Raw genomic sequence first — 24,895 nt, forward strand, 5'->3', positions numbered from 1 at the left:
CTTTTTGTCGATAACGGTCAACTGGCCAGGCAGAGGGTTAAAATACCCAGAATTAATAAATGTTATTTATCATTGAAACTGAAGCTTTAAGAGTTTCTATTTATTTATTACCAAAAATTCTAATAAAAAGATGATTAATTAATATTTAGTTACATTATACCTATAGAAATGAAAGAGGAGGGGATATGGATAAGAAAGTGAATTTGAAAATCTGTCCGTAAAGCCTTATAAAAGTTGCAAAACTTCTCAGTCTCGTAATTTTAAAATGCAATGTTTTTTAGTATGATTTTTTAAGTGATCCACCACTGGAGCAATCTATAACCATGACTGGTGCAAACAGTGATCCAGAATAGGATCATTGACAAATTATCTTTGATGGAGCATTAAAGTAAACGTAGATGTCAAAATTAAGTCTAACCTTGAAGGAAATGTCTATTGGAACTATCTGGTCCATAATACTATAAAGAATAACCTCGAATTTGTCTAAAAGCAACCTATACAGAACTTCAAAGTCAAAATAAGAAAGTTAAGGGGCTTAACTGATCCACCACTGGTGCAGTTACCCTAATATACATAAACTACAAGAAGTAAAGAACAATAAGTACAATTTTAACCGAGCGAGCGTCAGCGAGCGAGGAATTCATCGCTAGTTCATTAAATTAAAATTAAAAATTAAACAATTAAAATATTTATTGAATATAATTATTAATTTAAAATACTTTCTAATAAAAATGATAAAAATCAAACATTTTAATAATTAAAATCCATTTTATTGCACTAAAATTCGTTTAATCGTTTTGAGAAAATGTAATGACAAAAATTGATACGAGAGAATGATAAATAAATTCTTGTTTCTCTTGTCAATGATTATATATGAGCAAATTAAAAGTAAAGACCCAGTGAGAATATTATTTATTAAGCGTGAAAAGTGAGAGCCAGATGAAAATGTCCATTGCGCTTATGGGGACAATTTATTTTAACGCTTAGTATATTATGTTTGATTCTACGAAACAAATTTTCAGATTTTTGACAAAGCAAAAAAAAATTACCACTATATAAAAAGAAATTTAACTACTGTATCATACTGCCTTGTATACTAAATTGAAAAAAATATAGTATAGAATCATAAGAAAACCCATTTACTTGTGAGCATTTTATTTAAAATTTTCTCGATTCAAGAAAATTTTACTACACTCAGAGAAATGTTTTATTTGAACTCAAACATAATATATTTGAGTTAAATAAACGTATATTTGTCTCAGAGCCTATACTATCCTATTTTTATTTAAATCAAATAAAAATTTATTTACAAGAAATAAATATTTATTTGGCTCTGAGACAAATATATCTTTTCTCTGGGTGTAGTTTGAATTAAGAAAATTAGTGGCGCAAATACGGTCAAGTACATAATTTTCTTGAAAAAATGATACTTTTTTTCAATGTAGATATTTGTTGTTTACTATTATAAAGTAATTTGTAAAAAAAAAAGAAACAATTTACAGATACACTATAAAGATACTTTTTATCGTAGAATCACCCATATATAAGAGATGACATGATTTTATCGCTTAAAACGCGTTAATGTGCGCGGTGCTCACTATAATGTGAATTAATACTTCATGGCGAGAAAGTCCAGAAATATGTATTGAAAAGATTTCTCCTATCATTTATACAAATGTACCCGCTCGCGTCAAGACGTTTTAGACGGACCAACGCCCTGCTCTGTCTTTTACACTTTCCTATATAGATGTGAAATTATAATTTATATACCTATATATATATATATATATGTGTGTGCTTTTGAAAAAGGCTGCTGTCGTTTATCAAGTTTCTCTCTATTTTCAAATTAGAATATTGAGAAATGTTCATTTAAACTTTAGAAAACAGATAAGAGACGTTATATATTGCATGATAAACACACACACAAGAAACATTTTACGTGTTCTATTTAATATATTTATTTCTGTACGATTTTCCCCGACACAAAATAGCACACAGTAAAAAGAAAATCTTATTTTAAAATTAATTTTATAAAATTAATAGCACAAAATCCAGTATATATACCTATATATATATATATATATATATATACACGAAAGTATCATATATGAAATTCAGAGAAAGTTTTGAACTTTAATTTAACATCAAGTGTCATTATTATTGTTTTCATATAATTTCAAATTATACCTTCAAAACGAATTGGCAACTCCATATAGAAATTTTTAAACATGCCATTTAACGTACTTAAGAAGTATCAATTATAACGTTAGATTTTAAATTTCACACTTTATTTTTGGAATATTTTTTATTGGAAAATAAATTTTTGGAAGAAAAACTATTTTAAAAAATTTTCTTTGGAAACAGAATTTGCATAGAATTTTCATTTGTTCGAATTAATATTTGATAGAATTTCCATATAACCGATTTTTTATATACTACAGAATTTATAATTAATCGAAAAATCATTTAATAGAATTTTCAATTGTCCGAAATTGTGAATGGCCGAAAAAACAATCGACGGAAAGATTTCGGCACGATTTTTAAAATCAATCAATCAAAAATTATATCCATAAAATTATGATTGGTTGATTTTAAAAATCGCACCGAAATCTTTCTGTCCATATTGTTTATTCGGCCATTTTCAATTCCGGACAAATGAAAATTCTATCAATTAGAAATTTTGTTTTGAATGATTTTTCGTTTAAAATATAAATTCTGTATAGTATATGAAAAATCAGTTATATGGAAATTCTATTAAATAATAATTCGAACAAATAAAATTCGGCTTAATGAAAATTAAATCTAATAAATTTCGATTAAATAAAAATTCTAACAATTGATTTTTAGAACTTATTCATTATTATTCAATATGTTAAAACTTATAGAATATTTATATAGACAAGAAAAAGAGACAGTGAGAGTGAAAGAGATAGAGAATGAGAGACTGCACGGAAAGAAATTTAGTAGCAATATTTGATAAATCTGATAGGAAATTTTAGTATTCTCTTTTTCAAACGCGGAACATTTGGGTTTGATAACGAAAATCGGTATATTTTTAACAATAGTCTTTTTAGTAAATATATTCCAGAAATTGAAATTATTATTTCGTAAATTGATAAATTTATACGAAAAACCAGAAATAAGTTAAACCGACGCGCACTTCGTTATTTACTAAATTTATATGAAAATTTGGAAAGATTATTTCGAAATTTGTTAAAACTATACTAAAAATTCGAAGTGGTTCAGTCGTGACAGATGACGACAGAAACACCAACAGATTCTACGCCAAAGTTTTATCTCTTTTTCATCTCGAGGATAGACGAGGATATGAACTTTTAAATGCACACACACACACATACACCGCATTGTTTTACATCGATTGGCTTATTTTTATTCCTAACCTATACTAACGAATACGTACAACATTCGCAAAATAACGCTTCATATGCAAATTTACGCTCATGTAAAAAACTGATGTGACCATTCTTATATACTAACCAGACATATTTTTCACCGCTTATGAGAAAGGTGAAATTATATCAAAACATGTTTAAAAATATAAATAAAAATCATTATTTATTGGGAAATAATTAAATATTTTATTATTTTTTGAAGAACAATTTTTTTTACTGATTTATTGTAAAATATTCAAAATTAATTATATAAAAGAAATTCAGGTCTGTATCAAGATAATGGTAAAAAGGGGCTTGTCTAAAGAGCTTCGTCAGTCTTCGTTACCACTCGGTGAGGATCGGGCAATGCCGAACGTTCAACTTCGGCAAATTTCGTCGAATCTCGTTAACTTTGATATGTCTTTTTCAATTTTCATATCAAATATATCAAAATCTGAAATAATTATATCATTTTATACAATTCTAATTACGAAATTTGAAATATTTGGTTAGAAAAATTGATAAAGAGCTTATTAAAATTTGACATTTTTGTGTTTCAATAAAAAGATTTCAGATTTCGTAAATATTATATCAAATTTTCTTTCCAACTATATTAAATATTCTTATTTTAATCTCAATCATTCTTAAAAATAGTATCGAAAATCGTTATCATGCCAAAATGTTCCGCAATTGTAACCAAATATACTAAAAAGTAACACCATAATATCAAATATTGCTACAAACTTTCTTTCCGTGTGTGTTGTTTGTTTAATACCTGAGTTTATTTTACGGGTCGATTTATCATTTGCGTTTTGTTTCGCGAATTATCTCATCAGCCCGCACAAAATTACAGTAATAAAAGGGAAACGATTACGCGGCAAAACGTAACACATAGATTCTCTCTGCGTGTCGCGCAGAAAAACATGATCTTCAACATGCAATATTCTGTCATGAAATTCCATCTGCAAATCGGGAAGTGCTTGTTTCTATAACCAGTATTAAATTATGCTCATTATTTGCAATAATTTTAAGACCGGATGAAAAAGATAAAACCCTCTAAAGAATTATACTAATAAAAAAAAAAAATCAATGCAAAAAAAAGTAAACTAATTCTCTATATAACATTGATCTTTTTATTTTAAAACTAAACAATTTCAAATGGCTATTATCATTAAAAATTTATTATATTCTCTTATACAAAACGTAATTATTATGTTGAAAAAGTTTTAAGAAATATACTATATATATTTTTTTTATTGTTCGAATATTGAAATATAATTTTTGATAAAAAAAATTAAAAATTTCTATAAATTTATACTTGCTTTGCGAATATTGATATTTTAAACATATGACGTGAAGTTTTTTAAGTTCAAAGACCTTTATTTAAAAAAAAAAAAAAAAAAAAAAAAAAAACAAAACAAAAATCTCTTTCGAAACGTGAGATTATCGTGTGATTTTCTCGTCGATGCGGGTCGCGTATCGACTATTTGATTTCGTTTCTGGCATTTAATTCGAGCATATAGTGATATACTATTCGTTCGTGGAATTTTCAAACTTTCGCGAGAATGAAAAAAAAGAGAAAGATTACACGTCTGATGAGATAGAATACGTGAAAAAATGGATCACGAGCAACGAGTCAATTACCATCCGTTCAGAGATCCGTGACATCACTGAAAATAAGTGTAATAACTGTGTAATTTACTCGTATACAATTTTTCCACCAAGGGGTCTCTTTTTTCATATTTGTATAATAAGCATCTTCGAGATGTTTCGTGAGAATATTATATTAAATTTATATTAATATTAGTCATTGAAAAGTTCAATCGAATTTACGATATATATATATATGTAATAATATTCATTTTCTTTCACATTAACTAAAATATTTATGTTCTTCCACCTTTTGCACCTTGAGAAAAAAAAATGTAAAATTGACATTTATTTTCTTTTAATTTATATTATTTTGATTGATTGTGGTTATTTAAATATATAACATATATTTGAATAGATAAACAAACGAGATTATTTTATGATTCATTGAATATATGAAAGTGTACGATTGATAATTAAGAATTAATTAAAAGATTTAAATATAGAATATATGAAAAATGCACCTGGCTTTAGACTATTTTTGATTTATATAAGAAAGTAGATGGTTTCGATTTAAATTAATTATTATTGACTCGAGATAATTTTTAATAAATCTGATTGAGAATTAGAATAATAAAGTGACAAGTATATATTATAAATAATAAAAAAAAATTCTTAAAAACCGACGGGTATATATTTTCCACTTTTCATATAGTGAGTGATAAAACTGATTTTGGAATTGTTAAATTGAAAAAAAGTTTTAATTTAAAATACATAAATTAAAAAAATAAATGTTTTTAAAACAGAGGAATAAACCAGTTTCTGTAAATAATAATTATTTTAAATATTATGATAAAAAATTAATTAATAACGTTTTTTTTTTTTTATTCATTTTAATATAGAATTTTAATAAAATATAATTAATTTTAATATAAATTTATATAGAAAATAAATGAAAAGAACATTATTTTTTAGTTGAGGTTGAAAACTCACCTGTAAGCATCCACAAAAAGATTTTTTAACACGAGAAGGCATTGTTTGACAGCGGCCAACAAATTCCTTTAGAGGTTGTGGACTCTTGACAGGGCAACTTGAAATATTTGGAATTCTCTGTAACAAAAACAAAATACAATTAACTTTTGTTTAATTGATTTTTCAATGCAGCTTCATAAATTAAATTAAAAAATTAAGTAAATAAACGTACATATTATAATTTTTTCAAAAAAAAAATATAGTTTAAATTAACAAAAATATATTTTTAACTTGAAATAATGAATATAAGAACTGTTAATAAGTTTCGAAAGTCAGCTCACCGCATTATCATGATTTATAATTATACTCACTATTTTCTGTATATATTTTTTTTAATCTTTATGATTTTTTGAAGGTAATTGGTTTTTATTTTCTTTCATGCTAAATGTTTTTTCAATTCGAGAGAAAAAAAAAAACAAAAGCTTTTCCCATTGAATCGTAAAAAATTGCCCAATATCACTTTGAGAAATATTTTTTTCAAAAAACACTATATTTTGTAATACGTATACAATTTTATTTTAACGTGCGAAAATTATTACCTCGAAACTTGTCATTTGTTAAATAAAGTCATTTTAAGACTTATTGTCCCAAGAAATATAGATACATACACATATACGACCATTCTCGAATGAATATTGAGATATGGTAATTGTTTTACGCCCACCTATCAAAGAAACTAGTATAATTTATTTACTTTTAACGGGTGAAAAATCTTTTCAAAAATTTTTATTACTTTTTTTGCTTCATTGTTTTTACCAATAATAAAAATAACTATATATAAGGCATTCAGAATAACAATTAACGAAACGACTTTTCAGAAATTGCTGTAATTGTTGATAATTTTCAGAAAATATTGCTCTCGCACTGCTTCTCTTTTAATCACACAGGAAAACTTGTATAAAAAAAGAAACTTTTTTTTCCATTGGATTTTAAAGTTCAAAGTCATTTTCTTTGTATGTAAAAATTGAAAATACTTGTTAATTAACCTAATTTTTTTTTAGCAATAAAATTTCGTATTGCTATAATTTTCTCTCTCATATATATACAAATTTCGCAGAAAAAGCTAAGAATGCAATTTAGATTTTATTTTTGCAAAAAACTTTTTTTTACAAATTTTTCTAATTCTTTTTTTTGTTGTACAATTATTATAATTAGTTTTTGAAAAATTTATTATTATGTGTTTAATTAAATAAATTTTTAGTTTATCTTCATTTATTGATATGGCTTAAAAATCTCCTTTCGGTGTACAAAAATAACGTTTATCAGAAAAATTTATGATGTTGAATAAAATAACATTGTTCATTTCAGCAGGTGGACAAAATAACATTATCATCAGGTGAACAATATAACAATCTCTAGCACAAGTTTTGAGTAAAAGTGATACCAACAAGTTTTAATTTATTAATTTTATACGTACTTAATAAATATTTAGTTCAGTACCTTATAACATTATAAATCAATCAATTATTATTTAAATAATTAGTTTGTACAAGAAGCAATTATAATAAATTTTAAAAAAATTTAATGTTTTCTAAATTTTAAATGAAAAAATATCATTTTTAATTAAATTTGTCAATTTTTAATAGAAATTAAATATACTTTAAAATAATTAAATTCTATATGTAAAAAATTTTTAAAAAACACTTTTTTCTCTCTCTCTCTCTCGATTGAAAAATGAAAAATTGTATAAAAATTACATAAAAAGTGTGTTGCACTTAAAATTTTTTCATATATTTAGAATAAATAAACGTTTTTTCATGAATATTCATGACTCACATAAATTTTCATCTGAAGTTGGATATTACTAAACTTGATGTAAAATATGTTGAATAAATTTAATTATATATATATATATATATATATATATATATGAGAATGTATCTGTAGTAATATAGCGTAAATCGAGAAAGTAGTAACTTTTTCTCAAGGTCGTTGTCCAGAACATGATGAGTTTACTACACGGAAAGAAAAAATGTAAAGAATATTTTAATACTGGTATTGAAAAGTTGGATGAAATGGGATAATTTTAATATTTATTTGATTTGCTAAAGTTTCTTTCAAGACTTTTAAGCAATTTTATTATGTGTATAATAAAATGTCTGAGACGTATTAAGAAAATTATAGCTAATAATTATTATTACATAATGAAAGAAATACTTTCAGATGTAGTAAATTTAATATTATATTTTACGAAATTATCATTATACAGAACCTAAACTCTTTTAATACTTATGAGAAAGATGATTCTAGACAAATTTCCAAACCATGCTTAAGAAAATTATTATACTGTTTAAAAGATTTTGTAGAATTGCGCATGTGTCAGTTGCGCGCTAGCCTGCTGCGCATATCAGCCTGTTAAATATTCAGTTGTGCCGCTTTTTCTCAAGTTTCGCACGTGTTTAATGTGTATTCCGGTGATTTTTATTATTGTGAGAGTTTTTTGTTTTATTGAAATATTGATGGTGAGTATAATATTTATTATTTATTACTCTGTGTCATTATTGTTATTTTTTAAATTCATTTGTTTCTTAATTTACAAAACACAATTTTTATTTTTTATTTTTCAAAGTAGATTTTTATTACTTATAAAATTTTTTTATATTAGGTTTCGAAATGGATTCTCTGCAGCCTAATGTAAGCATTTATATAAAATATAATGAATAATGTGAAAGGGGAATTTTACTTAATTTTAAAAACTTATATTCGAGTTCTAAGTTTTCAATTAAATTCCAGAACTGTTGCCGTGTAGAATCGTACGAGTTTGAAGGCAGTGTAAACAAGCAGTTTACAGATTTGAGTCCTGTTTCGAGGTCAAATATTGTTGATGTCGGTGCTCCCTGTTTGTTCACAAATGTATCTACAAATAATGATAACGATTTAAGTGAGAAATTGATTTCTATTGTACAAGAAAGTGTACATTATAATGGATCCTGTTTAGAAAAAGACGTACTTAATTTCACTTTAGAGCAAAATGATAGCAGTTCAATGCTAAATGATTGCCGTTTAGAGCAAACTGATTGTACTTCAGGATCTTCAGTCAAAAACACTTCGAATTGGGTAAGTAATAAAAAATTAAATTCCATGAAATATTATAATTATTAATAACTATTAAATACTCTCTAACTTGGCGACTTTTTCAATAGATATAAATTTGTTATTGTATAAACTTCAATATTTTTACATTCTCATCACATGAGAAGGTATTATTTATAACAATTTTTGGTACAATTTAATTACCTATTTTCGAAAAAATACTATTTTATGATGAAAATAACTTACTTACATTGTATTATAATTTACTGTTTTTTACGAACTGATTTAATTTAAATAAAAACATTGATTTTAATTAAGAAGATACATAAATCAATAAAATTAATTTGAAAAATTATTGTTTTTGTTAGCCTAAATATTTAGCAATATTACTTGTTTCAGGTTTTACAACATTTCTTGGAGAGCAGTGGCGAAGGGAAGGTAATTCTCAAGGCCTACATTGATAACAGAAACTTCCTCAGTGATCAATCAAGGACTCTGTTAGTGCATTTGATAATTAGAAGTGAAAAGGAGAAATTGCTTAAGTACCTCAAAGTAGGAGAACAGATAGATGATTGGAAGTAAGTAAAATATAGTTAAAATGAAATATGGTCATCTCTGTTTTATTCTCTTTTAAAAAAATTAATATTTAACTGTTTTTGCTGAAGATACTTTTAAATAAATATTGTATTAACATTACATATTTTTAAATTCCTTTTACTCTATTGGGATTTAGTACTTAGTTTATATTTCATCTAATAATTAAAAAAGAAATAAAATAAAAATTATTCTATTAACAATTTTTTAAATAATTTTAAAACTTTAACCTTCGCTTGACAAGATGCCCACCCAGGGTGGGCCAGACAAATTGAAATTGCCATATCTTCTAAAGTTTTGCCTTAATTGAATCGCGATTTTAAGTCACTGAACAAAATCTTAAGAACTTTCAAAAAATGTAAAAACAAATTTTTAAAAAAAATTTCTTCTTGATTATTTATAACTTTTATCAATGTATGTACGGAGATAACGGGGATAATTCAGATATTTTTTTAATTCTATTTTACAAAAAGACTTGAAATCATGCAGACTTTTCACTGTGAGTGTTTTATGATGTCAAATAGTAGATATAAAAAATATTATATTTCATTTTTCATTTGTTTAAACAATTTATTGTTATTATTTATTAACTTTCTTTGTTCTGCACCTAGAAAGATGCAGTTTTTTTCTAATTTTGCAATTTATCAAGCGGAATATAATAAAAGATAGATTTGATGTAAAATTATTAATTCAACAATTGTTTAAACAATTATTGTTATTATTTACTAACTTTTTTTGTTCTGCACCTAGAAAGATGCATTTTTTTTCTAATTTTGCAATTTATCAAGCCGAATATAATAAAAGATAGATTTGATGTAAAATTATTAATTCAACAATTGTTTAAACAATTTATTGTTGTTATTTACTAACTTTTTTTGTACGGCACCTGGAAAGTTGCCTTTTTTCTAATTTTGCAACTCATCAAGCCGAATATAATAAAAGATAGATTTGATGTAAAATTGTAAATTCAACAATTGTTTAAACAATTGGTTAAATAGTAAATTCATATAAAATCTTTGTGTTATTATGTTGTGCTTGTTAAGTTGCAAAATTAGAAAAAAATTGCAATTTTCTAGGAATATTATGAAGAATGTTAATAAATAGCAACAATTATTTGTTTAAACAATTTATAATAATAGTTGTTGCAAATTGAATTATATATTTTATTTTATTTATAACCTTTGAATTAATAACTACGAAGAAAATGTAACAAATTTATAAAATTCTTTTACTGTCGTATGTATATTTGAAAAAGTTATAAATTATTAATAATAAATTGTTTAAACAAATAAAAAATCAACAAAACATTAATAAAATATATTATTTGGTAACATATAACAATTTTGGAAAAAAACTGAATGATTCTAAGTTTTTATTGCAATATACAAAGAAGAAAACATTTGGCCCACCCTGGGTGGGATCTTGTCAACCGTGTATATAAAAAGTATCCAGTCCGGCGAAGGTTAATTAATTTACGAAGTTTAACATATTTCTGTTTATTTTATAGAATCGATAAACGTAAATTTAAATTTTTGGCTTCCGAAATTGTAAAAACTTTTCCAAACGAAGGGGTGACAGTTTATTATTCGCCGTTTCACATCGAAAACGGATGTAGAATTTTAGCATCAGGCAGGCTTTATGATAACTTTAATTACGAGAAAGCCAAATTGAGGAAAGCAGGCATATTAAAGCCATCAAAAAAAACTAAGCCGGAGGAAAAAACGTTCATAATATCAGGTTAAACTTTTATTCACTACATTTTTTTAAAACTTTACAAGTAAAAAATTTTTAAACGTGAAATTAACTTATTGCAATTTTTTATAGCCAATAAGATTAATTTAAATTACTTGTTAAAACAGAAACGTTTTTTTATTCTTTATTTTTCAAAACAAATCATTTAGATTCACAATCAAGAGATCTTCGTTGGCTGGAGGAAAACTCTACACCTTGGGACGTTATTGAGAAGCTTTGGAAATCAACATTTTCCGACCGAAGGGAAATGTTATTGTCTAATAAAAAAAGCTTAAACGAGTACCTTGATTCAATTAAAGCTTTTAAAGAGCACGAAGGAAGAAAATTAGTATTTTATTTTTTTTTATTAGATATTTTCTTTAAAAAAGTATCACTGATTTTCATTATTTTAATGACAACTTTTTTTCAGATTGAATTAGACTTCAAGCTGTTGTATCCGGATTCGACGAATCCTTTTCCTCAATTTTGGAATGTAGTTAAGCCAATTTTAGTTCAACATTTAAATACAACTAGAATTGCAGATGCGAATGATAAAATTCTTTTGTCGTTATTGTCAGCTCTGGATTCCTGTAAGCAATTTATTCTTTTTTTAACTTTTACAATTTCTTTTTCTTTTGCAACAATTTACTTTTTTCAGCTTCTCAAGATGTTATATTGTTTTATTTGTTGCTGTATGTAATTCCCTGCGGGAATTCTTTTGTTCAAGGAAAACGAAAACGAAAGGACCAAAGCAACGAATTAGCAAAACAGTATACAAAATTAAATACACAGGAAAAACGTGATACTTACATGTTGCATGTCAAGGTAAGATGATTTTAAATAAAATAAATAATTTTTTTTTATATAAAACAAATTAATTTGTAACTGCAATTTTTTAGACCGTAAGCGAATTCCAGCCAACATTAGACAAAATACGAGAGAACGCTAACGAAAAAAAGGAAGATTTTAAACCACTCACAGTTATTGTTGGCCCATTGGTAAAAATTGAAAAATTTTACGTTGTCTTCAGTAACATAACCTATGAATGTGATACGTTGCTTAATGCCTTTCACTTGAGTTTCATGAGTTTTCAATCTTTTAACTGTGAGTACCCAATGTATTCGAAATCTATATGGCATTTTATTCAAAGCGCCCTGTATGGAATTAATATCACCGGGAAAAGAATTTCAAACAAACTTAATGTTCTTATAGCTCAAACAAAGCAGGCTATTGAACTTTCGAAAGTGATAGAAAACTAAGCGCCTGTTAATATGTTTTAATTTTTAAAACAAAGTATTTTTTTATTTAAGCAGAATTTAAATACAAGTTATTTCGTTTTTAAGTCTTCTAAAGACAAAATTTTAAGTTGTATTGTAATGACTTTAACGGGTATTTTACGATTTCTTTATTTAGCGATAATAATTTTCGTTATGTTTCGTTGTTTTGTATGCGAATCTTCTTTTGCTGATAATAAGCAATTAGTGGCACATATCCAACTGTCTCACGTTAATTTAACGACTTTTCGTTGCGCCGAGTCAGATTGTTCTCGAGCATATTCAAAATTTAATTCTTATAAAAAACATCGATTTTTTAAACATGAGATATTACAAAAGCAGACAGTTGAATTTAAAAAGGCAGAAAAACTTTCAGTAGAAACGTTAGAAATAACAAATGCGGAAGATATACAAGAATCTTTGAATTTATTAGATGAAACCGATGATTCATCTGATACTTCGTCTGATGCTTCAGATGTAATTTTTGAAGATCAAGATATTTTCTGGGAATTTTCTGATACATTAGATGAAAATTGTTTGAAAGATTGTCAATTTAAAGAAAAATGTCTCCACTTTTTCGCGAAACTTTATAAATTTCCGGATATATCAAGAATAAGAGTAGATGAAATCGGGCACGATGTAATGACATTGGTTCACAATCAATGTGATGATATTCGAAAAGAAATTCATAATCGAGCTACACAGTTAGGGACTGATTCGATTTCCGTCACTGAAATTGATTCAATTTTTAAAAAAAAATTAGAACCTTTCGATGCATTAAGTACTGAATCGCGACGTTTTTCTACCTATAAAAAACTTGGAACTTTCATTCCTCCTCAATCTTACGCGCTTGGTAACCAAAAAGTACCAGTTGAAAAAGAAGGAAAAATGGAATTAGTTGACAAAGTTATTGTGTCCCAATTTATACCAATCAGAGAAGTTTTTAAAAAATTTTTCGAAATGCCGAATGTTTTGGAAAGTACTCTTCAATACTTAAAAAACGCTGAAAAACATTCCACAATAGTTAAAAACATTGTCCAAGGATCTCTATGGAAAGAAAAATCTAAAATTTATGACGATAAAATTGTTCTTCCCTTAGTAATGTTTTTCGATGATTATGAAAATAACAACCCTTTAGGAAGTCATAAAGGAGTATCAAAGTGTGGTGCTTGTTATTTGAACATTCCAGTGTTACCTCCTGAATTTCAAGCTAAAATAGAAAACATTTTTCTTTTTATTCTTTTTAATACAAAAAGTCGTGCAGTGTTTCACAATAAAAAAATTTTTTCTAAAGCAATCGAAGAGATTAACTCTCTTCAATCCGAGGGCATACCTGTAATAATTAATAATGAAGAAATTCGAATCTACTTTTTATTGACCCTGATTATAGGCGATAATTTAGGTCTTCATGGTATTCTTGGTTTCACTGAAAGTTTTTCTGCAAATTTTTTTTGTAGATTCTGTTTAACTGAGCACAAAAATATTTCCAAAATATTTAACGAACGTGATTGCATACTTCGCGACAAAAAAAATTATGAGTCTCTTTTATCCCAAAAAAATGCTTCTCGCTCTGGATTAAAAGAAACTTGTGTTTTTAACGAAGTCGATTATTACCATGTAACTCAAAATACAGCTGTTGATCCCCAACACGATCTGTTAGAAGGTGTTTGTCGTTATGATGTCGCGCTTGTGTTATATTATTTTATATATATAATGAAATTATTTTCACTACAAGATTTTAATGATAGATTAAAAAGTTTTATGTACGGTTCGAACGATAATGAAAATAAACCTCCACCTATTTTAGAAAAACATCTTAAAAAAAAATGTATAATAATGTCGGCTTCTGAAATGTTATCTCTAATTCGAAATATATTACTGATTATAGAGAGTACCAAATCTGTATCAGAGGATAACAAGCAATGGTTACTCCTTAAGAAACTTAAACAAATTGTCGATATAGCATTCAGCAAAACTGTTCATGAAAAAACTTACGTTTCTCTTGATAATTTAATCGAAGAGTATTTAAAGTTACATTCTGAAATTTTCCCGGGTAAAATGAAACCAAAGCATCACTTTCTAATACATTATGCTCGTATTCTTGAAGCTCTCGGTATTTTAAATGTAAGTACGTGTATGCGTTTCGAATCAAAGCACCAAGAGGGAAAAGTGACTTCTCATGTATCTCGTTGTAGAATAAACGTTTGCCGAACGATCGCGATTAAGCATCAACTAATTTTAAATTATAGATTCTTGAGCAAACATTGTTCTTATCCTCTGTTTACAAGTGGTACTATTAAACAAGTTGCACTTACACAAATTTCGGAATCTAACGAATTCATCTCTCTGCTATCTCACTCAAATGGTTCAATTAAAAAAACACAGTGGATTAAATATCTGGGTCGAAAAATTAAAGTAAACAGTATTATTGTCGTTCCCTCAGAAGAGGGCCCACTGTTTCATGTAGTACACGTAATTAATATTATCGAAAAGTATGACTGTCGCATTATTACGAAGAAACTTAATGATGTGTTTTTTGATAATCATTTACAAGCCTTCCAAGTATTTGATGATAATAATTATTCATGGGATATGTTAAAGTTGTGCAACCTTCAAGATGTTACAATCACAGTTAGAAATAAGTTACCGAATGGTTGTCACTATATTTGCAAGTCTTGGCTGTGAGTAATGTAAAATTCCATGTAAAAAAATTGTATGAAAACGTCACATGGAATTTTCAAATGAATTATTTTGTGATATTAATTGTTGGTAAATAAATAAATGTTAATTGCGATTCTCAATTAACTTTGCAATTTAGATAATTTGTACTTCTTGTGATACTGAACCTGCAAACTCCTATAAAATATCAATACATGTTTATACTGAAATAACTCAGTTTAAATTTTTTTAAGAAATAATAAAATAAATAAAACAAACTTATTTAAAATACATATATAAATTCTAAAGATATGATATGCAACTTTATCATTATTATTACTTAAAATTAACTTATTAATATTTTCAAAATATTTGAAATTTTTTCCAATTTTTCACATTATAAATTATTAATTTTTTAAATATAATTTATTATTAATTAATAAAATTAATTTAAAAATATAAAATGAATTTGTATTTTAAATATTTAAATATATGAAAAGAAAGGTAATTTTACTGTAATGCAATCAGTAAAATATATTCATAGAGTAATTATGGACCTAGGGCACTTCAAATCTGTAGTTAAAAGTTTTTATTCTAAAGGAAGAAGGTCATCGAATATTGTACAGTTTCTTGCAGCGAGCGTTGCGTGGTTGGTTGGTTAGGGTTGCGATCTATAAGTTTTAGGGCGTGCGTTCAATTCCTTGCGTTGGAATATTTTCTGTTAGGTAGGCTATTATTAAGTATATAAATAACCGTTAGAGGTTAAAATGTATATAAGTGGTGAAGGATGAACAAGTTGTTGGGTGCAATATCAAGATATGTGGTGATTAAATAAACTAAAAGTGCGAAATATTATTTTTTTAAATAAATTTAATGTATGAAAAAAATTACTATACTGTCTTAAAAATGTTTTGAGCAGTATGAAGACTATCAGGTTTTATATTTATATACAGTATTGTAATTCATTTTACACTGATTCGACAAAATTACTATACTGTATTAAAAATATTTCAACGAATATGAAGATTTAATATTTCATGGACAGATTTCACATTTCAATACAGTATTGTAATTTATTTCACATTAATCGAAACTTTCATCATATTCAGCCTTTTTTTCTTTAGACTTTATTATAAGTTATTTCTCTGTTAATTTCAGATACAGTATGAGATTTTTCTTTAGAATTACACTTTCATCCAACATTTTAATACTGAGTATCAAAATATTTCTCAGATTTTTTCTTTCCGTGTACTCCCCCAGGTCCATTTTTGATACGGAAGAGAGCGTACAGAGAAAAAAAAGGAGTAATAAGTATAGGAAGAAGTCTTCTTTTAGAGTCGCGTTTTCATTATAATTACACCTCGACAATTAGTGAATTTCACTTTTGCGCTCGAGCTCAACTGATTACTTCCTTTCGTAGTTGATGCTCATCACCAACTATATACTTATACTATATCTATACATTGAACTTGCCGAATAACAATGACAAGGTCTTCCGTTTTAGCTTCTGTTGTTATCATTCATATGCGCAATGTGAACAATTCTTATCTTATAACATAAACCTATATAGCAATTAGACTTGACAATTTATCGCTCTGTCCCCAATATATAATATGCATATCTTAATTTTTATTTCATCAAGGCAACCTACTTGCTATTCAGGTGTTATACATATACTATATACTCTCCTTTCATTCTAATTTCGTTACGAAATTTTCTTTTGACTTGTGAGCCTTAATTATCATCTGTCAGATATATGTATACATTTATTTTTGTGGTTTCTTGAAATATGATTTTTAAGTTTCAAGGGTGTCATTATTTTCACAAGTGACGTACAGCTTTATGTATATTTTATATTTTAATCTCTAAACCATTAATTTATTGATAACAACATTATTCGTTTGTTTATACGCAAAATTTGTACATACATTTACCAATAATTAATATCAATGAAATTTTTTTTTCAATATCAAAATATTAAATAATATATATAAGAATTTTGAAATACCTGGCAATAAAATTGGTAGCAAATTTTATAGAATTTTATTTTTTTGAATCAGATTTTAAAGTACAGACTTGGTATATATAACGTATAATTTAAACTGCTAATGCAATTTAGCAATAAAATTATTATAAGAGGTGAATGAAATACTTTTGGTTTGACGTCGTGAGTGTACATTTTTTTTTATTAACATGTAATAATTATACATTGCAGAACTAAAAAGGAAAAAGGAGCGATATTCTCCTGAGTAAATAAATGTTTTTTTTTTAATTTGACATACTTTTGTATATATGGATTGGGTAAAAAGGTATAAGTTAGGTGACATTTTAGACGGAACACTCCCACATTAAAACATGATTTGTAGATGAGATTATAGATTAAAGATATAAATTCATTTATTTATATATATATATATAATTATGTACTAGGAAGTGCTACTACACCACTTTGTATTCCAAAAAATTTGAGAATTATTTCCACATGCTCCTTTCTAATGGCTTCCTGCCTTACTCGGATATGCGTCATTTAACATTCGGCAGGAGTTTTCTTGTATTTATATTTTAAGAAAATTATTTTGGTATTTATTTTCTTTTAAAAAAATAAGACATTTAATTTGATTGTTTTATTAAATTAATTTACTTTATTATTATTATTATTCCGTAAAAATCATTTGTTAGAATTTTTATTTTAAAGAATTTTATTAGATATAATTAATTTTTCAGAAAAATTTTTATATTTTATTTGCACGAATTGTTATTTGATAAAATTCTTAAAACGACTAATCTTTATTTGTCCGAAATTATAAACGACCAAAAAAAAAAAAAAGATTGACAGAAAAATTTTGGCGCGATATTTAAAATTTTTTGATTTCGGACAAATGAAAATTTGTTGTTTCGTATACAAATAAAAATTTGTACAAATAAAGATTCAGTGAATTGGAAATGCTGATATTATAAAAAATTCGAAAAATGAAAATTCGTCTAAGAAAAAATAATTCTATCTAATAGAATTCTTTAAAATGAAAATTCTAACAAATAATTTTTATGGGATAATCATGTGTCCCCAACAACGTTTCACAATTAAAATGATTTCCTTATCATAGGGAATCTGGTGTTAAAAAATAATTTATAATAGTTTATTAAAAAAATTATATTTAAAAAAAAAAAATTATATTTCTTTATAATTTAATAGCCTTTGGAAGTTTAGAATGAATATTTTTTTGTAAATTTTCGATTAAAACAAATATTAATTCTTAAGATGTAATCAAAGCAATTAATTGCATCAGAAAAATTTTCATATAAATTACATTAACGCAAATATTTATAAATACTATTTAAATATTCAACAGTAAAAATTTAAAAATTAAGAATACTCCCCCTCTTCACCAATAGAAGAAGATTATTCTTTATTCACGGAATATAATTCTTGTATTTTTTATAACTTCATCATAATTTAAAATTCCTAATTGTCTCCTAATGAAAAAAAAAGTTATAATAAAGAAGTAATTAAATTAATGATCCCACTGAAGTAGAACATTATTTCTCTCGGTTCCGTTAGGGTTTTTTTTTTATATTGTATATATATATCATGGGACTTTTCTGCTTCCATGCCATAAAATTCTTCATACCTTCTCGACGACTTGGTATCAGAAGAATTACGAGACTACGTGACTTTGGTGAATTTAGATCATGGCCCTGTTGTTAATTTAATACTGTATACGGGATATTTTTGTGTTTTCGCGCACAGAATGAATTTCACTTGGAAATGCGCGCGCGGTAAAAGGACGCGGAACTAAGTGAACAAACTGCGTGCGGAATAATACGTGTTCACGTTAACGAGAAGCCGCGCGCATGTTAAATGTTGATTTGTATTATTAAGACGTGTTTAAATTATGGAAGATACTGCGCGTCGTATATGAAATCGAGGAAAAGATTTTTTTTCTTTTTTTTTTGGTGGTAGCCAGAAAACACCATCACACACACACACACATAATCATAAAATCGTCACTGTTGCTTTATGTCTTTACTTTTATTGCGAAACATGAAAAATTTACGAGACGAGAATTTTAGGGAGAGAATTCTTTTTTTCCGAGAATATGAGAATACCCTCGGGGACTTGTGCGTTTATAACTTCTTATATGTGCGCACAGTTAAAAGAGGACAAAGTTTACTTCAATCTTGATATAAAATAAATATATTTTAACTCTTATATTATTTGTGTAAGTTTTGAATTTTCGAACATATAGGTATATTATATGTTGGTTGTAAAGTTAAAACTTCAAAGTTTTATATTGGTGTGAAAACATTCTCAAGAAACTTTTTAGGTAACAAATTTTTATTTTGTAGAATTTCTTTTTACACGAAACTTTTTATTTAAAAGAATTCTCATTTAATAGAATTTTAAGTGTTTCGAATTTTTAAATTCTAAAATTTTCAAATTCACCGAATCTTAATTTATCCAAATTTTTATATTTCTACGAATTGTTATTTGATAGAATTCTTAAAATGACGAATTTTCATTTATCTCAAATTGCAAATGATGAAACAAATAATTTCATTTCATATTATTTATTAACGGGACATATGCCTTTCCATACATATAAGTATTATTCAATCTAAAAATTATTTCTATAATAACTTGCATTAACAAATTAGTTAATTTTTCTAGAATGGCTATATTACTAATTAGAATCCAGTACGGAATGTCTTTGTAATAATGTGGTGAATCTTGTTATATTGTTATAAAAAAAATCAATTTGTTTCAAAAATTGATTAGCCTCCCTACAAATTCTATTAATCATTGAATGATATCCATAATTAGTTCTATGAAATGATTCAGAAAACACTAAATAATTTCTAGATACTCTAGATGGAACATTAAAATTAATCATGGCTAATAATGTTGGGCATTGTATTAAACTATTTAAGAGTTTATATAAAAAAATTAAATCAGCAAACAAAAATCTGTATGTTATCAAAGAAATGTTCAAAAGTACACGCAAATTATTGTATAGTCATTAGTGTATCTGTCAAAAGGCAAATAAAGTTGTTGTGCTGCTAAACGCAAGAATCTGTTTTATACTCGTTCAATTCTAACTTTATTAATTGTATAGAAAGGTAACCAAATTAAAGAAGCATTCTCCAATATTGGTCTGGCTAGAGAGAAATATAAAATTTTAAGTGTATTTATATTGTGAAAAATCGATGCCCACCTCATGACAAATCCCAATAATCTTAGTGCTTTAGAAATTATCCCTGCAATATGATAATTGAAAGATAAATCATTACTTTTATCCAATATATAGTATAGATAGCAATATAAATAGGTAATTTTCTTAGAGAAGGATATAATATAACTTTTATTAATATTGATATACATGTGATTTAAATTACACCATTCATTAAGTCTATCTAAATCTGATTGTAGCTATGCTGAATCAAGACAAGGATTACCTAAATTAATTGTTTTATAAACTTTCAAATCGTCAGCACATAATAAAAATAATGAAAATTTGAAAACTAACTTAACACTATTCATATAGAGAATAATATAAACAAAAGTGGTCCCAAGTGCGATCCCTGAGATACAATAATCGACGGAATGATTTTAGTGTGCTGTTTTTAAAATTTACCAATCACGATTTTTTTATAATAATTTCAGATTGGTCAATTTTAAAGATTGCGCCGAAATCTGTTTCATGATTGTTTATTCAGACTATTTATAATTTTCGGACAAATGAAGATTTGTCGTTTTAAGAATTATTATATCAAATAAAAATTGGTAAAAATGAAAATTTGAACAAATTAAGATTCAGTGAATTAGAAATTTTTATATTTAAAAATTCGAAGTACTTAAAATTCTGCTTAATATGAGAATTATACTTAATTAAAATTGTTTTAAACAAAAAGTGTGGTAAAAAGAAATTCTGTGCGTCCCCTAAAAATTATTAACTTTTTATATTAAAAATTAATAATTTTTTTTTCTTACTAATAATTGATGAAGCAAAATGTTAGCCAAGATTTTACTAAAAATGAATTAGTTTGAACTGTAATTCAGATTTAGAGAATTGCCTTGAGTTTTGGAATAGATACTGCACCTGCTAAAGTAGGAAGTAGATTTATAAAAGCAGCTTTAAATAAAAAACATAATTTTTAATCTCGGTTTTTGTTACCAAAGGTATTAAATTTCCCGTGCGATTTTGAAAAAAGCCGCTTTGAAAAGAGCGCAGCAGTATTAAAATATGACTTTAGTTACAATGTATGATAGAGGTAAATAAATCCAGAGGATTTGTAAACCAGTGAATAAACCCAGTGGATTTATTTACCTGAATAGTATAGTACAAGTAGTAATAGTAGTAGTAGTAGTGGAAGACTTTGAGGTCTCGTGTTACTTGGAGCACGTGCGAACGGGCAAAAGCACGTGTTACTTGTGGAGAACGAGTAAAAGTGCATACAAGTGTATATAGTATATATGTATACAAGTAAATACATGAGACTCAGATCAGACTTAGCCAATTCCTGTTTGCAAACATTCTTCGTTAAATGCCTTTAACAAACTGGTCTTTCTGAGATTAATCGGCTAATAATTGAATGCCGAAGTACACCATAGCTTCGTTCAATTATGTAACAAAAGCCTTAACAACTTTATGTTAACTATACTAAAAACAAGGCGTTGATTAATCGTCTGTTTGATTGATTAGGCTGTTTATTTTTATATTATATAGTTTAATATTTTGTTTAGAAAGGCTAATTAAATTTAATATCATAATTTCTTTAATATCAAAAGAAATTTTATCATTTTTAATGACATCAGTTTAAAATTTTTTATAAGATATATTTATTTTATCTACTTTTAAATAAAAGAATTTTTAATAATTTAAAAAATTTATTTTCAAATTTAATTTTATTAATGTTTTTTTATATTTCATTTGTATCACTGTTAACTTAATGGTATCAAAGTGATCCCATAAAGTGGATCAAAATGTTGCAATTAAATCTTTCACTTTTCTAGGGAAACCATTCGTTGTTCCAGAAATTTTTTTTTTAACTAGTTTTAAAAAAATTAATTAATCTTAATTATTAATACCTAATTATTAACGCGCCAAATTTATTCTTGACTATTTTATTATTATTTTCATTTAATACAAACAAATAAAATAAAATTAAAATATTCTTGTTTGAATAAAAAATATTCTGTTTAATTATAGAGATGAAAATTTGCAACATAATAAATTTATTATAACAATTTTTGTAGTATAGCATTTATTTATAACAATTTATCATGACAGAATGTAATAAATAATGTTGTAATAATTTGAAAAATATGTATATATACACAGCATTAAAGTGGGTCATTTTGAATTTTGCAAAATTAAAGTCAAATTGCAAGTTAATATTATAGTGAAAAGGTTAATTAATACAATGGGATGAAGATATTTTAAAGGTATGCAAATAAAGTCTATGTACATTATTTTTCATATATATATGTGCGTAGGGGTTATAAAAGGTTGTATGTTTCACAAATTAATGTTGATTTGATAATCAAATGTAATGTTTTGAGAATCTTCATTAAACTGTGAAGCATCTTGAAGTAAACCACAACAACATATATATATATATATATTTTTTATTTTATCTAAATAATGTGGATTTGAAGCATGCTAATTTCACATCGTGAAATGATGAAATCACGTCTCTAGGGATTTTTTACACCTTTCGTGTTTAACGCGATGTAAAATTAATAATAAAAAAAAAATTAAAAAAAAAACATTAATGGCATATAAGTATATTTAATAGGAGAAAACAAGTAACTCCTGAAGACCAAATGGCATTAACTCATTGGGCTGACCTTTCATCTCAAAGGCACGATATCGTCATTTCTCGTTGAATATAACGTTATACCTCCCAGATTTAACTCGATTTGAACACCAGAAAATACGAGAGTTAACTCAATTTTCTATACATAATCCACTGATTCACACGTATTCTTTACATTTACTTTATTATTGAATGACTACTATATATATTATTCTAACTGAGAAGTCTATTGCTGAGCACATAATTTTTCAATGCGTCTTTATTACGCTTCTATCTCGATATTATATTTACTTATGTATAATATATATATATATTATTTATTCAGTGTAATTATAATTCACATTTATCAATTATATAATAATTTTTTATCTATTTATAATACATTTATTTTAAGGGGGATAACGATCGTAACATAATGCAATTTTTATTCAATTTTTGTAAATAATAGCTTATTTTAGTTATTAAAAAATCTCTATATTACCGACCGATTAAATATTTAACTATATGTTAGTACAGCGCTGACAGTATTTTCATTTTTCTTTTTGCAGATTCTATCCTAGATGGCTTGTGATGTCACGTACTTCAAAGATAAGGACAAAAGTAAAAAAGGGTTTATCTTGAAGGACACAGAATTCTTCATATTCAGACTTTTTAGAACTCGGTCTATTTTTACGGTTATTTTTCACATTTTCTGAATGGAAATTTAATTTGAAAGTAGGGATCTCCGAGGGCTATTTAGTTTTAAAGAATCTCCTTGAAGCTGAAAATTCATTATTAAGGTAAATATTTTAATTTATCGTAAAAATTTTATTACAAAAAATTTAGTTGTATTTTTTGACATGACAATTCCCATGTGAAAATATTCCCGGGAAATTCCTGAGAATTTCTCGGGAGTTGACTTCCAGGAGTCAATTTTTTGTCTACGTTAAAAACCATTTTTAGTTTGAGGTTATGTTACGGTCAATATTCTCCTTAATCGCCTACTTATATAAACACGGCTATTTTTTGATTTTTTAATTAAATACAAACACTGAAGAGATTATATTCTAAATTTAAGAATTTCTTCTTGACGCCTATTTAAGAATATTTTCCATGCATTTTATTCTTACAGTTACAATATAATATTCTTAAAATAAAAAACATTTCTTAAATTAAGAATATTTTCTTCTGCCATGCAGAATATTTCTTAATTTAAGGAGCGTGTTTCTTATCTTAAGAATATTACATTCTAACTGCACTACAAAAAGAAGTATCTTATTTTAAGATGTTTTTTTTACAATTTGCTTCTAAGTTATCAAAAACATCTTAAAATGCATTAGTTTCTTAAGATATAAGATAGATAGGAAGATACTTTTGGTAAAAATAAAATGCAAGGAAAATATATTTAAATAGGCGCCAAAAAGATATTCTTTAATTTAGAATATAATTTTTTCAGTATTTAACTATGATCAACAATAATTTTATATATTCTGAATTTCAATGGAATTCTAAAGTTCTTCATTTGATAAATTCCAACTATTTTATATATATATAAGTAAAACCGAAATGATTCAAATTTTATACGATACTCGTACAAAATTAACAATTTTTTTTACATAGCTCTAATTTTTTGCATTCTTTTATAATTAAAATTTACAAATAGAGAGGTCACAGTGAAAAAGTGTTATTAAATTTATTTTAATTCAAGAAACAATAACATAAATATAAAATATGTGAACATAAAAACAAATGTTAATTGAATATTTTTTAAAACAAATATATTAAATGTTCCTG

The 24,895-nt window shown here is 25.8% G+C and overlaps 2 protein-coding genes across 9 annotated transcripts in view; one reads left to right on the forward strand and one right to left on the reverse strand.

Annotated features, from left to right (window-relative positions):
* Positions 1-24,895, reverse strand: part of LOC127287031 (disheveled-associated activator of morphogenesis 1) — a 115,519-nt gene that overhangs the window by 14,426 nt on the left and 76,198 nt on the right. For 3 of the 6 annotated variants that reach the window (XM_051313736.1, XM_051313737.1, XM_051313734.1), the window contains exon 2: positions 5,976-6,092. In XM_051313736.1, coding sequence (XP_051169693.1) covers positions 5,976-6,017 — 42 coding nt within the window. In that variant the 5' untranslated portion in view covers positions 6,018-6,092. Of the gene's footprint in view, positions 1-5,975; positions 6,093-6,325; positions 6,385-6,553; positions 6,618-18,933; positions 18,956-24,895 lie in introns of those variants that run through there. The other 3 variants (XM_051313739.1, XM_051313735.1, XM_051313738.1) reach the window with 3 other exon arrangements.
* LOC127287038 (uncharacterized) lies at positions 8,278-12,634 on the forward strand. 3 transcript variants are annotated; one of them, XM_051313751.1, is made up of 8 exons: positions 8,283-8,476; positions 8,748-9,071; positions 9,447-9,625; positions 11,149-11,378; positions 11,543-11,721; positions 11,803-11,962; positions 12,031-12,197; positions 12,272-12,634. In XM_051313751.1, the coding sequence occupies exons 1-8, from the start codon at positions 8,417-8,419 to the stop codon at positions 12,629-12,631; spliced, it is 1,659 nt and encodes a 552-aa protein (XP_051169708.1). In that variant the 5' UTR covers positions 8,283-8,416; the 3' UTR covers positions 12,632-12,634. The 3 variants fall into 3 exon arrangements, with proteins under 3 accessions (XP_051169706.1, XP_051169708.1, XP_051169707.1); XM_051313750.1 differs by adding an exon at positions 8,620-8,648 and having other exon boundaries at positions 8,376-8,476; positions 11,543-11,962; XM_051313749.1 differs by having other exon boundaries at positions 8,278-8,476; positions 11,543-11,962.

This window comes from Leptopilina boulardi, unplaced genomic scaffold, assembly GCF_019393585.1.
Source record: "Leptopilina boulardi isolate dan_hultmark-lab unplaced genomic scaffold, ZJU_Lbou_2.1 LbouV2_367, whole genome shotgun sequence".
NCBI lineage: Eukaryota > Metazoa > Arthropoda > Insecta > Hymenoptera > Figitidae > Leptopilina > Leptopilina boulardi.

Coding starts and splice junctions, on each gene's coding strand:
- LOC127287038 (XM_051313749.1), top strand. CDS start 8,417: ATGTGTATTCCGGTGATTTTTATTATTGTGAGAGTTTTTTGTTTTATT. Junction 9,072..9,446: donor TCAAAAACACTTCGAATTGG/GTAAGTAATAAA, acceptor TACTTGTTTCAG/GTTTTACAACATTTCTTGGA. Junction 11,379..11,542: donor AAAAACGTTCATAATATCAG/GTTAAACTTTTA, acceptor CAAATCATTTAG/ATTCACAATCAAGAGATCTT.